Here is a 13,853-nt window from a genome sequence, read left to right as displayed (position 1 = left end):
TGTAAGAGTGAGGAAATTTGCCACTTTGCTCTTTAAAAAAATAAAGAAATAAGTGATTTTAAGATCAACTTCTTTTTGTGAATAATATGATAATCCTTTTAAAGGATTGGAATAGATTTAATTTTTTTTAATCTCCTAATGTCAATACACTGTTAAAGGTTAAAAAACCCAACTGTAATAAATTATACAGTTACATGTATTAACAAATATTAAATGGAAATCTAAGTCCCGTCGGCTATAAAAATCGGGCTATTTTACCGCAGTGGTATGGTAACACGCAATTTGAATTTAAAATATGCTTATCAATCTCTTTGAAAATTACTATTGCAAAATATACTTATCAATTAACAGTAGAAAGTTTTAGGTGCAAACTTAAAAAAAAAGTGTAAAATCCTTTTGAGGGCTAAAAATTATTAAAAAAAATGATACAACTAGCATTAGGACAAGGTAGAATCGAACCCATTCTAGAAAAATTGCTTCGGTTCAATTTTCAAGTTCCGGTTCGATACATTTTCCTTAAAACTGGAATCAAAACAAAAAATCCCTTAACATTTTTCTACACTAAAACAGTGTTAGTCAGCATGATTTAATAGGATATAAGAAAATAAAAGAATAAAAAGTTAAATTTTTTAAGAAAATTAAAAATTATAAAAATTTGATGGACCTTACCGAAATTTTGGTTCACTTGATTCTCTGGAGTACTGAAAATTTTGGTTGGGCTCAATACTAAAATGAATTGACCCATTGCCCAACCCTAGTTAGTAATTTACTAGTCAATGTTATTTTGAAGAAAACAATCGTTATAAAATTTTACGTCAGAAGATGATAAGTCATCTATTTTTTAAGGACATTACTTTCAATATTTTAATGGTGCATGTATCAATTGATAATCAGAATGGATTGGAGTCAGAAATCATAATAAATTGTTTACTTTAATTGTAGGACTTAAGATTAGAATAGGTTGTCTTCTCATTGATGTGTTTGCTTCACCCACGAATCAGAATAGAGTGTCATAATTATCCTTAGTTAATTATTGTCCTTAGTATTGTTATTATCTATTATTATAATAATAATAATAATAATGATAAAAATAAATAAAATAAAATAACTATTATTGTTGTTGTTATAATAATAATAATAATAATAATAATAATGACAATATCAATTATAATAATAAAATAAAAAGTATTTTAATCAGCACATAGATTATAGATGACCGGTCATTTATCGTTTTGTAAGAAATTGACCTGACAGCTTATGGAAAATAATTAAAACAATCTCGTCTACATCATTCATACAACTGACATGGGTAAAAAGTATGCACCGCGCATGCTCTAGATGACTTGTCGTTTATGATTTGAAACACAATATCATGACATTTTGAGACGACTTGACATTCTAATTCTTTCTTTATAGACGATGCATCATCTGTAAGGTTGAATTCCAAATGATTTTAATAAGTACAATTGTGATTGTTTAAAAAAAATACACACACTCAAGTATAAGTGATCACAACATTTGAGTCTCAGCTACTATCGGTCACTTATTTATTAGATGACGAACTTTATAATTTATAAAAATTACTTATTTATCATCTAATAGATGAGTTACTCAATTTTAATGGTAATTATAATAGCAATTATAATTACAACTACAACTATTAATTGTAATTAAAACTATAATTATGATTATGGTAAAATAACAATATAATAAGCTTTGGCCATATAAATATACCATTTTATGATAATATTGAGACTTAAAATCCATAAAAATACCATAAATTTAAAAGAAAACTAAGTGAAGTGACATTTTCTCTTGGAAAATTATTATTAATATGTTTATCAATTAATAGGGGAAAGTTTTAGACATACAAATATTATTAAAAAAAATGATGCAATTGGCATCAAGGCAGGGTAGAACCGAACTCGTTTAAAAAAAGAGTAATGATACAGCCATAAACTCTTGTACAAACTTATTTTGTACAAATTGATGTGGCATTAATTCATTGGTTGAATGAAAATATAAATTAATAAAAACAAATCATGTGGGCCAAGTGATATTTAATTCAACCAATCTTATCATGCCACATCAATTTGTACAAAATAAGTTTGTTCAAGAGTTTGTGCATGTATCATTACTCTTAAAAAAAGCCTATTTTGTTTGATATTTAAGTTTAGGTTCGGTATTTTTTTTCTTAACACCAGGATCAAATTGAAAAAAGCACTAATATTTTTCTCTATGAAAATGGTGCCAGGCAGCATGATTTAATGGGATATAAGAAAATAAAAAAAGTTAAATTTTGTAAGAAAATTTAAAAAAATTATAAATATTTGAAGGACCTAACTAAAAGTTTTGGTTCAACTTTTTGATTCTATTCTTATCAGTTCTTTAAGATTTAGTATCGAACTTAACCAAAAATTTCGATTCATCTTGATACTGAAGCGAACCAACCCGTTGCCTACCCTTAATTAGCATTTTGCAGTTAATTTTATTTCGAAAAAAATAACTGTTGTCAAATTGTTGAAAGGTAAATAGGATTTCTTAATAAATAAATTAATTATTTTCTCTCTTGTTGTTTTAATACCAAAAGTAAATAAGTTATTACAACTTATCAGAGACTCAAATGGTAAAACAAATTTTAACTTGAATAGAAGTGTCATTCTAATAGTTTGGCATGAGTGAATGCTTTAATATATATTTGAAAATGCTGATCTGATTTTGACAAACCAACCCTTCAAAGTGCCCACAGAACCCAGCGGCTTGCATGCAACTTCTACACATATAGAGAGAGTTTTGTGTGTTGTGATTAGATACTCTGCTCTCTCTAATTTTCTCAGGAAACGAACAAACATGTTAAAAGTAAGTGATTGTTTCAGAAAATGGAGCATACCGTCAAGAATAGCAGGATCGATTTTGTCTAAGGTGTGTCAATAATCTCAAATTTATATCTCTTCTTCATGATCACTCTAATATTGAGAAAGAAGCAAGGCACAAGATATGAATTATAATCTCTTTTTTGGGTACATTGTTGGTAATAAGCAATTATTTTCTCCAGGAAATTCATCCATCTTCTTTTTGTATTTGTTTCTCCGACTTCATGATCCTTTTTTTTTTGTGACTTCTTTTTTCAATACTCAAATGATAACATACATACATACATATATATAAATCTCAAGCTTTGAGTTTCAGTCAAACCAAAAATAAAACAAAAACAAAAACCTTTTAATCATATTAAGATATATGATTATGAATAACAACTCTCATCATTTGTCTTTTTTTTTTTTTCCCCCCCCCCCCCCTCTCACCCTGTAGATAAAATTTATGACTTTGGTTTTTATCCTTATCTGTTCATTTTAAAGAAAGAACAGAATGTCAAAATAATTTTTTTGTGGGTTCAATATCAAAATTGTTTTTCGCTTCAAAATTGATTATTTCTGCTACTAGACTCCATTACTTTTTATCTCTTTTCCTTTCATATATTTTATGGCAGCGGGTGCAGACAATCCCATTGATGCTCACTGACATGCAAGATTAATTGCCCAACTATGTCATCTCTACCAAACTAATTAAAAGTGCGTTTAAGAGTAATGTGTGGTGGTTGGGCTGCCAAATCTCAGCTGTCAAGATATTTCATAACATCTTACAAATGAGTTTTATTTGTTAACTTAGCAGTTATTTTTTCTCAATTTTACTTTATAACTATAACTTTTATTTCACAATAACTGCAGTTTAAGAGCTATCACCTCGCTCTCAAAAAAACCCTAAAATTTTATTTCGAAACTCTTTTAGTTTTATTTGAAAAATTGTCTCCACCCTCCAAGTTGGGAGATTTTACCACTGACACCCTATAATTTTTATAATATCTCATAATCCCCTTGAAAAGCAACAATCTCCCCTTTTGATTAGCATTTTTACTCAATCTTGAATGGAATAATAACATTAGCAATTAATACAACTACTGTGGTTTATCTCTTTTGTTTTTTAAATTGTATTAGTGGGTATTAAGGAGAATATATTTGTGCTTATGTTATTAGATATTTTCCCAAATCAGGGGGCGGGGGCCTAACATTAGTAAATTTTTTATTTATTTTTAACAGACAAGAAATCAATATTGTAGAACAGCAGGAGCAGCAGTGGAAGGTTACAATGAACCAAGTGTTCATAGGTATTAAATACTACAAAGAAGTTCATCGTAGCAATCAATCGTGGCTGGTCTGTCTTCTTCGTGTATTATTTATTACTCTCACCATTAATTTTGTCAGCTGCCCACCCACCGACTTTCTAAATGTTTTTGAGAGTCGTTCAGAAGTTAAAGTTTGTACATTTAATGTTTCAGCGTCCTTCAGAAGTTACGTTTCACTCACATTTAAAGTTTAAAAATTCTAAGTTACAGCAACATACTGCCACATCTTGAAATTGTTAAGAAATCCTTAAATGGAACGGAACACAATACCTCGTTTATCAAAAGTTTTGACACCTACACTTATATTTATTCAATTACAAAATGAAAAGATAAAGAAATTAAAATACATGGCATGATTTGATTGGCCAGACCTTCCCATTCTATAAGACTTTACTTTCTCATAGGCATCATTGTTAGTAACATCCTCTTAAGTTGTGTTCTTATTTACTATTCGCTTCTCATTTTCATGTCATTAGATTTAACTTAATATTAATGTTAATTAGTTCTTTACAGATAGTTTAAGCTATTGGCTAGTTGTTAACGCAATAGATATAATGGTTGTGAAAGGAAAGATATATACTTTACAATGCATAAATAATAACAAGGTATGTAATGTATAAGACTTTATAAATTTCGATCAGGAGAAGATATTCATGTACTTATGGTTCAAAGTAACAAATTTAGTTAGCATATCAAAATAAATTTCTTTCTCTGACTTGTTTTCAGCAGCCATGTCAATGGAGAATCTGCAAATATTAATTGGGATGACCTTGGATTTGGCCTAATTCCAACTGATTATATGTACATAATGAATTGTTCTAAAGACCAACACTTCTCACAAGGAACTCTCACTCCATTTGGAAAGATAGAGATGAACCCTTCATCTGGAATTTTAAACTATGGACAGGTAATAATTAATTCGCATCCATCATTTTAACACAATCTTGGTTAGCAAACAAATACATTTCCGTGTATTCAGTAACTATGAATTCTTATTTAAAATAGACGGTGGGTGAATTTAGGGTTTGTTCGAAGGTTTGAAGGCACACAGGACAGCAAATGGGCGTATCCTACTGTTTCGGCCAGAACAAAATGCCATGCGCATGAAAGTGGGTGCAAAAAGAATGTGCATGCAGGCACCAACTGTAGAACAATTTGTGAATGCAGTAAAGCAAACTGTACACTCCAACAAGCGATGGGTAAAGTAATTTTAATTTTGATAAAAATGTTTTATGTATAAGTTAATTATTACTCTAATTTTTCTGTGACCTGTCTAAAATTTTGCTGATTAAAAGTTTGTGCATGGATTGTGATGAATATATCTAGGTGCCTCCACCAGGGAAAGGAGCAATGTATATAAGGCCTTTGCTTATGGGAAGTGGACCGGTTCTAGGAGTTGCACCGGCCTCCGAATACACCTTCATAACTTATGCTTCTCCTGTAGGCAATTATCATAAGGTAAGGTGCCTGATCATCTTTGATAGATTATTATTTTCTTTAGGAAAAGAAATAAAAAGAAAAAATAGATTACATAATCTAAAGAATAAGGACTTGAAAGCCATTTCGGATTATGTAACAGGGTTTACTAAATTTGATTGTGGAGGAAAAATTTCGTCGAGCTATTCCTGGAGGAACTGGAGGAGTCAAGGCTGTCACCAATTATGCTATAGTGAGCATAAATTTCAACTTTGCAGTTTCCAGGAAATAATCTTTGTTTAATTATTAAGTAACACTATCACTATTTTGATTGAGATCCTCCCATGTATACTCATTGTAGATTTACAAACCCATTGCTGAAGCGAAGGCCAAAGGGTTCACCGATGTCTTGTTCCTTAATGCCGAAAAATACATCGAAGAGGTTTCTACCAGTAATATTTTTCTTGTGAAGGTAAGATAACTTTGTCTTTATCTGTTATCACCTGGATAAATTCACTTTTTGTTGATTTTTTTAATTAAAAAGAAGCTTAGTTTTGAAATAATTTGCTCAGGGAAATGAAATTTCAACTCCACCAACGAGTGGAACTATTCTGCCTGGAATCACCCGAAAAAGTATCATCGAAATCACACATGTTTTGGGTTACCAGGTATCTCTTCATTTTTTTAAAAATTATTATTATTACTTTTTTTTACAAAATCACTTATGTGAACGAGGATTGCTCTCAAAACCTCTTATATTATTCTAAAAGGTTTTTGTCAACTTACCATACTATTATTAGGTTAAAGAACGTGCCATACCGGTGGAGGAATTGTTTGATGCTGAAGAAGTTTTCTGTACAGGAACTGCAGTGGGGGTTAATTCTGTTAACAGCATAACTTATCAGGATGAAAGGTATGTAATATTGCATGCTAATTACATCTTATCATAGTTTGAATTAAGGTTTTACAACAGTATTTATTTTCTAAGGGTGAATTATGCAGGATTGAGTACAAAAGAGGAGCAGGGACTGTGGGGCAAAAGCTATATGAAATGGTAACAGGAATCCAAACTGGCCGCATTGAGGACAAGATGGGATGGACTGTCGAGCTTGATTGAGTTTCTTTACACACTTTTACTGTATTATACAATAAATGACACTGCTAAATTAATATATACAAGTTTGGATAAACTAATCCTTATTTAGATCAATGTTACAGTGTGTAATTTTAGGACATTGTAGCAGCATTTTATTTCCTTTTATTTTTCCAATTATTTTTATCACTTTTGAATTTGGAAAAAAACTTTGAATAACCAAAAAGAATATAATCAGACTATAAATAATTCATACATCAGGTTCTAACCTTAACATTGTTCAGAAGTGTTACAAACAAATCATTCCAAGTATCTGTAATTCCTGGTAGGCACCAGTGCATGCAATCATTGTGTTTCTTGCCGCCGGCTGTAGAGGGATGAGCATCTGCTCTGAACTCACTCATGTGGGTAATGTCCAAAATTTGGAAATCCGAGCCCTTAAGGGCCTTGTACAGGTGCTGATTCACCAGGCGCGCTTCTACATTGGTTCCATTATTTTGTACTGAGAAAAGTTCTTCAACCTGAAACAGAATGAAATCAAACCTCTTAAATCATTTCTGACACCGTGTAACAAAAGTTTAATAAAACACAGTCGTGTAGAAGAGACAGATGTTCCTAGTGATTCAATTGTATGTATGCATGCAAATAATTTAACTAATTATCATATGCAATCTAACTTAAAGCTGTTAAACGCGACTCACTTGCTCAGGCAATAAAGGCTGTAGCCGTTGACATGAACCTCCTTGGTCCCAATCACCTCCTTCAAAATGCCTTGGCGACTGTGTACGAAAGAGTTTGATCGAACCTCGACGTGCAGTTTTCTCAACATATTGTATCTGTAACCATATTATATGTATCATATGAGAAAATATACACATCTAACCAAGGTTATACTCATAACTCCAATTTATGAACACGGTGATGATGTGTGCAGAGTGAAAAAGGACACTCATGGCTTCTTGTAGACTTCAGCAACATTAGGTAACATTAGTCTGTAACTAAAGCAATAAGTTACTTGGCCTATCCAACCCTGAGAATATGTGGTATCAGAAGATTGCATGCACTCACAACGTAAGCTTATGATTTTCTGAGGAGCAACTACTATGTAAATAAATACATCCAGTGTACTACCATGTGTTTTAAGACCATATCCAAACCAACATTGGGTTGTACAGGAGGGATGACAGGCTTATCCTTCTCAAAGAATAGCATAGGTGACTTCACAGGGTCAAATTTTGCAGGAGCCCACCACCTATGTACAAAAACCAAAATTCCAAGTACAATGGATAAGAAAAATATGTTGCATGGTCATAATAAGAGCAAAAACAACAATAACACACATGAAATGGGCATTAATGGGAAACTGTTTAATGTGGTCAAGGAAGCATAGATTACATTTCACTATTTGCCACAGAAACATTCCAAACACTGCCAGAGAACTTGAAAAAACAGATATCAAAAAGGTGTCAATCATGATAGTCATCATTTGATCCCACCATTTAGCGAAACATCAATTTAATACCAATCTATAGGAATTTGAAAGTGTAAACAGTAGCATAAAGAAAAGAAATTTACCAGTGTCCTGTGTTAAATATTAGAATATCATGGAAGCTTGCAGCCTTTGCCCATGTGCTGTCAGGAACATCAACATCAACTCTGTATCCCTCCTTATATCCAAGAGCTTCTAACTCACCACCATTAGCATTAGCTAACCACCTGCTTTGAACAGGAGTACGGGTCTATATTAAAGGCAACACAAACATCAAAAAGTTTTCACTCTCCCATACACTGTGAATCAAATCATGTAACGACAAAGATTAAAACAAAATATGTATGTCATGTTGAATAATTCATAGGTTGTACATATCCATGATATCCCATGCGGCTGATACCCCCATAGGAGAAGAGGTAAACAGAGCAGTATCACGTCAAACTTTAAAGTTTAATTAAAAAAAAAGTCATTGAATGATGACACCTAATTTTACACAATATGTTCATAAACTAATACATACAATACAACTGCAAACATGGCTTACCTACCGTAACGTGCCAAAAGGTTCGTTCTATGATAAGCAATGGTGAGGTTGTGCTCAAGAAATGTAAAGCCACGATCTGCCCTAGCTGGGCGCCACTTCTTCACATCAGTTGACACGCGTTTCAAAGTACAAAACAGAGACACAAACATATTCCTGTTCAAGGAGTCCCCAACAAATCCTGCACTGTTCAACATTCATAAGCACCAAAAAAGTTGCACAATTCCCCATGAAAATAAAACCCACATCACAAACATGTTCACACTCACCCAAACCCCTGATTGACTAACAAGAAAATGTAACAGAAATCAGAAACTTAGAATGTTTCCAACAACTAATCAGTGTATGTGCTAAATGTTCTTTTGCATCATTCAGTTGTAACTGGAGTATAACTGTGTAGCTTATGCAGCGAATTGTATCTCCAGTATCTCCACACAAGGCGAAACTCAAAAGATTAGGCTTTTGAAAATAGAGGTTGTAGAGCTATTGTTTTAAAGGATTTTTTTTCCCCATTGTTCTAATCGACTTATATTTACAATTAGAAGTCTACTAAAAGATCAACTTAAATTGCATAAAATACCCTTCTTTTATTTCATGTCTTTCCTAACGTTACATTAACAAATTTGTCCGAAAAACTAATGAGTAATGCTATACTTCCCATATAATGTCCCAATAAATTTTATCCAAGTGGCAGGGCATTCATCCATTGCCATATACTATAAGAAATTTTTATTAGAAGGGTTCATTGACAACTAAATAACCAAGACAACTAAGTGTATGTTTGTTAAGGCTTTTGTATAGGTCAAAAGTGATTTTTCTATTTCAAAAGCACTTTTCAGAATTTTTGGTGTTGCTTGGTTATTTTTGGAGTAAAGCTTTCAGGCTTTCAAGAAGCTATATTGCCTCTATATGCAATGTCAAAAATACCCCCTAAGACAATTCCATTAATTCCACAATACACTTACTTATATATGTGGGTCAGATCTGACCCTCTTTCAACCGATGCTTTTTTTTGATTTGACCTTATGCAGATAGGCCTTGATTTCGATCTGCTGCGGCATAAACTTCATATGGATATGAAGCGCCTGGTGGGTAATCCGCTACTAGTGCTGGTGGGTGGGCTGGTTCGGATTCAACTGCTGCCGCAAGTTGGGGAATAGCAGTGCAGGCTTCACTTCTATTTGTTAATTTATTAGTATCCAGAACTTATATCTTGATTGCCAGATTTGGAATATAAGTAAGGTTGTTGTGGAACTAATGAAATTATCTTAGATATTTTTTACATTTGCAAATATTTTGAAAAAGTTATTTTACCTCTTGAAAACCCAAAAGCTTTACTCCAAAAATAATCAAGTAACATAAAAAATATTGAAAAGTGTTATAAATTATTATTTAAAAAAAAAAAGCACAAGGCACCAAGTAAAGCACCTCACTATTTGGCTTATTAAAAGCCTTGATATTGATACATATCATTTCAACAAGTAGCATATATATACAGGCAAGCTAAGGGCTGCGCAGCTCAAACAATTCTGATGTGAGATGTTGGGCAAAAACATTAAGGATTAAACAATGGGGAGTGGTGTGAATCAAGTGCTGGCCACACCACTTAATGTTTTTACCCAAAATCCCATATCGGAAGAGTGTGACGTCCACTAGCCTTAGCTTGTAAATGCATTTTGGCATCCAGGAAAGATAGTTTCCACCAGAAACCTCGACAGCCATTTTTTAAAAAGCTTGTATAATGGCTGTTATTAAGTCCTTTCAATTAATTGATCAACAACACAACAAACACATATATTTCTACGGAGCTAAAGGGAGCGGGGATACGTCCCTTTCCGATATGGGACTTTCTCTATTCACAAAACTAACAAATGGTGAAGCTACCATTATTTACAACACTCCCCTATCATTATCGTGCTAACAACATGTTATGAATAAATAATTAAATAAACTGAATTAAACTCAAGGCACTAAGTAAAGCACCTCATTATTTGGCTTATTAAACGCCTTGATATTGGTACATACCATTTCGACACATAGCACACATATACAGGCAAGCTAACGGCCATGGAAGTCACACACTTCATACATGGGATTCTGGGCAAAAACATTAAGTGGTGAAGCCACCAATTGATTCACAACAAAAGGAGCTTTCAGACTAATAAAAGCACATTTATCCTCAACAAAAGCCATAGCAAACATATAATAAAAGCTCGTTTTACTAAAAAAAACTCTATTCAAGAAGTCCCACCAAACAGACCCAACATCCACTCTAAATCCCCAACTTTACAAGTACTTTTATTTGAAAGCACTTTGGAGTAAGTAGACAGCTCAAAGTACTTAAAAAGTAAAATTTTTAAAAACAAAAAGAAATGAAACATTTCAATGTGCTTTGATAATTACCAATGTTCGTATCTCTATAAGTCTGCAGAAACTGGAGAGGATCCAAAGGCTGAAGATCACAGCCATGAGGTTTCCATCGCCACGTGGCAATTTCCTTAGCGTTGGATTTATTATTGAGAAGACAATTCCATCCCCTGAATATCTCCTTACACGAGCTATCGTACTTGTGATTGAATCTATCCTTAGGGTCGTAGATCCACTTCCCCTCGGAGTAATTGCACACCCCGAACCGGGAAGAGGAGTATGTCGGGTCGGGCTCGGATCTGCCTTCGAGTAGAAGTGTTTGCGAAGAAGAAGAGGAAATGGAGGTCTTGCTGGAGAGAGAGAGGACGAGGAATATAGAAGCGAAAATGAGGAGTGAGAGTAAGGGCAAAAGTGAGAATTTCTTTCGGTTGTTTTGTAGGTGGATGTGGTGGCCTCCAGTGGCCATGGGAGGGGGAGAGTGAGAGTGCCGCAGAGCTAGATCGCGTTCGGGTTTTATGGTTTTTATTTTCAATTTTTTCCAATTTTCATTTCAGTCCTTTTTGTTTGGCAAAAAAACCACATAATCCAAACGTTTGTAAAATCAATCAATTAAATCCCTCGGGTTTTTTTTTTTTTAATAACTTTTTTCAAATGTTCATAATTGCGTCTCATATTTATTAAAATTTGCTTTGCCTCTGCAGCCTCTATGTTCAAGCTACTTTTTTGAATGGGTTTCGGCTTCTTGACTGACAATCATAATATTAGAATTTAGCAAGACTTGATAAATTTTTCTCAAATTTGAAGACTTCGTCAATTGGTCGCAAGCTTCTTTCCTTCAAGAACTGTCAAATGTCAATGCCAATATACAGCTATTAGACGAATTACTAAATTAAAACAACCATGTTACAAATTACTAAATTAAAATAATTAAATGTAACACTAAAAATACTAAATAACTTTTAAAAAAATTTAGAGGTGGCAAAATAGTACAGCCCTCAGTGTGAGGGCGGGGGCCACGAGCTTGGAACTTAGGAGGCCTTAGATTTAGGTTTTTTGGATGAAGTTAAATTGTTATGACGTTATAAAAAGATTTTTAAATAAGATTTTACTACTTATTTAAAATTGAAGAGATTGAAGTGCTATCTCATTTCAAAAATCTTATTTGGAGAGTCGTTAATTCAACATTATTTTTTTTGTAGAGAAAAAAATTGATTAAAATAATATATATTTATCTTTATTTAAAAAATCTTTTGAGAGATAACTTTATTTTTTACTCTTTCATTTACCATATAAATAAATAAATAAATATTTAAAGAGTTAAATTAAAAAAGTCTTTAAGTAATGCTCTCAGCTTATGTTAATTTAAAGAACAATCTGAACCCGTCCAAACTTGATCAGGCTTTTTAAGAGTTTGGGCTTGACCTTTACCCACCTCATTTGTCATCCCTGCTTGAAATTAAAATTTTATTTGAAATATAGGTGAATAAACATTATACAATACCAAAGAAAATAAATTCAACAACTGCATGATAATCAAAATACCAAATGGAGATAAATGTATGTCCTATTGTATTAATGTAAGTATTTCCATAATTGTAAAAATTCCACCTGTTAATTACCGCCATCACCAAAATTTTAAAATGCCTCATTGATTTACAGGTTTAAACTAACAAAGATAACATAATCGATACCAAGTCAATTTCTAGCTGGCAACAGGGGTGGGCAAAAAAACCGTGCACTAGAGAAAACTGAACCGAACCGATCCTAACCATTCCGTTCGGACCGGTTTGAATTTTAAAAATAACTGAAATATATGGTTTATAAAAAAAGTTGAAATGCAGGTTCGGTATTCGGTTCACTCAGCTGAACCGAAAAATCAAGTTATTCTTGGAATTTTATTTAAACAGACACGTGTTAAATTTTAATTGGTTGCGTAAGATAACGAAAATAGACATGCACACACACGATTTCGGGTATATATATATATTTAAAAATTGTTGTTGGTGTTTGTTTCCAAATTTTCTTTTTATTTTGTGTTGTAAGTTTTAATTGTTGTTATTTTTATTTGTCTTTACAATATTATGTTTATGTAGATAGAGTATTGGAGTTTGATTATGTATTTTGAAATCTTAATATTTCATATTTTGTAAGTACCTTATTAGTAGTTAGTAAGATATTAGTGATAAAATGTGTTTTGAATACTTTGTATTTATTGTTAATGTTTGTAATGAAATTAGGATAAATTAATTATTGAAAAAAATTATTACATTCATGAGACCTAATGGGCTAAAAATTTAGAAATTGAAAATAGGCCCAAAACCGAAAAAACCAAACCGAACCGAACCGATCCGAAAAGATCCATTTATATTCAGTTTTTATTGAGTTTGGTTCTTATTTGGTTTTTTTTATAAAATAACCGATTTAAATCGGTTCTGCTTAATTTCGATCCGAACCGAACCGGACCGAACCGTGCCCACCCCTAGCTGGCAATGTATGTAATTAATTGGTTTTCCTTCTCTGGCTGTAGAAAAATTAATCGGAACTGAATTTTTTCCCAGTTATGTGATGTTGCAATGGTACTTGTATCCTGTTATAAATTTCTTTTTTGTGCCTGAATGTTTGGCGTAGAGAGCTGAATATTCAGAGTATTCCCAGGAGTTTTTTTCTCGTTCCTCGTACAAAAACAAGAAAACAAAAATTATAAAAACCTATTCTTTTCAGCAGAAAAATGTGCCTTGTTCCCGAAGAAATCAATAGATAA

General features: G+C 32.5%; 2 protein-coding genes across 9 annotated transcripts in view; one reads left to right on the top strand and one right to left on the bottom strand.

The window, feature by feature from the left end:
• Nucleotides 1-6,809, top strand: part of LOC102628935 (branched-chain-amino-acid aminotransferase 2, chloroplastic-like) — a 59,873-nt gene extending 53,064 nt beyond the window's left edge. Inside the window, exons 1-10 of one of the 7 annotated variants that reach the window (XM_052431888.1) lie at nucleotides 2,688-2,922; nucleotides 4,098-4,165; nucleotides 4,913-5,090; nucleotides 5,206-5,382; nucleotides 5,510-5,641; nucleotides 5,763-5,852; nucleotides 5,961-6,071; nucleotides 6,172-6,267; nucleotides 6,400-6,512; nucleotides 6,602-6,809. In XM_052431888.1, coding sequence (XP_052287848.1) covers nucleotides 2,851-2,922; nucleotides 4,098-4,165; nucleotides 4,913-5,090; nucleotides 5,206-5,382; nucleotides 5,510-5,641; nucleotides 5,763-5,852; nucleotides 5,961-6,071; nucleotides 6,172-6,267; nucleotides 6,400-6,512; nucleotides 6,602-6,716 — 1,152 coding nt within the window. In that variant the 5' untranslated portion in view covers nucleotides 2,688-2,850 and the 3' untranslated portion in view covers nucleotides 6,717-6,809. Of the gene's footprint in view, nucleotides 1-2,687; nucleotides 2,923-4,097; nucleotides 4,166-4,909; nucleotides 5,091-5,205; nucleotides 5,383-5,509; nucleotides 5,642-5,762; nucleotides 5,853-5,960; nucleotides 6,072-6,171; nucleotides 6,268-6,399 lie in introns of those variants that run through there. The other 6 variants (XM_052431885.1, XM_052431893.1, XM_052431892.1 and 3 more) reach the window with 6 other exon arrangements.
• LOC102629208 (protein trichome birefringence-like 13) overlaps nucleotides 1-11,601 on the bottom strand; it is a 60,605-nt gene extending 49,004 nt beyond the window's left edge. Inside the window, exons 1-6 of one of the 2 annotated variants that reach the window (XM_052431883.1) lie at nucleotides 11,129-11,600; nucleotides 8,729-8,906; nucleotides 8,268-8,408; nucleotides 7,824-7,944; nucleotides 7,394-7,528; nucleotides 6,962-7,213 (exon numbers count right to left, since the gene is read on the bottom strand). In XM_052431883.1, the coding sequence (XP_052287843.1) occupies nucleotides 6,962-7,213; nucleotides 7,394-7,528; nucleotides 7,824-7,944; nucleotides 8,268-8,408; nucleotides 8,729-8,906; nucleotides 11,129-11,558 (1,257 nt within the window). In that variant the 5' untranslated portion in view covers nucleotides 11,559-11,600. Of the gene's footprint in view, nucleotides 1-6,961; nucleotides 7,214-7,393; nucleotides 7,529-7,823; nucleotides 7,945-8,267; nucleotides 8,409-8,728; nucleotides 8,907-11,128 lie in introns of both variants that reach the window. The other variant, XM_052431884.1, reaches the window with a different exon arrangement.
• Between the last annotated feature and the right edge of the window lie 2,252 nt (nucleotides 11,602-13,853).

The sequence above is a fragment of the Citrus sinensis genome, chromosome 8 (assembly GCF_022201045.2).
Source record: "Citrus sinensis cultivar Valencia sweet orange chromosome 8, DVS_A1.0, whole genome shotgun sequence".
In the NCBI taxonomy this organism is placed as follows: Eukaryota; Viridiplantae; Streptophyta; class Magnoliopsida; order Sapindales; family Rutaceae; genus Citrus; species Citrus sinensis.
Note: the sequence above shows the minus strand (reverse complement) of the source record. Positions and strands in the feature narration are given on the sequence as shown.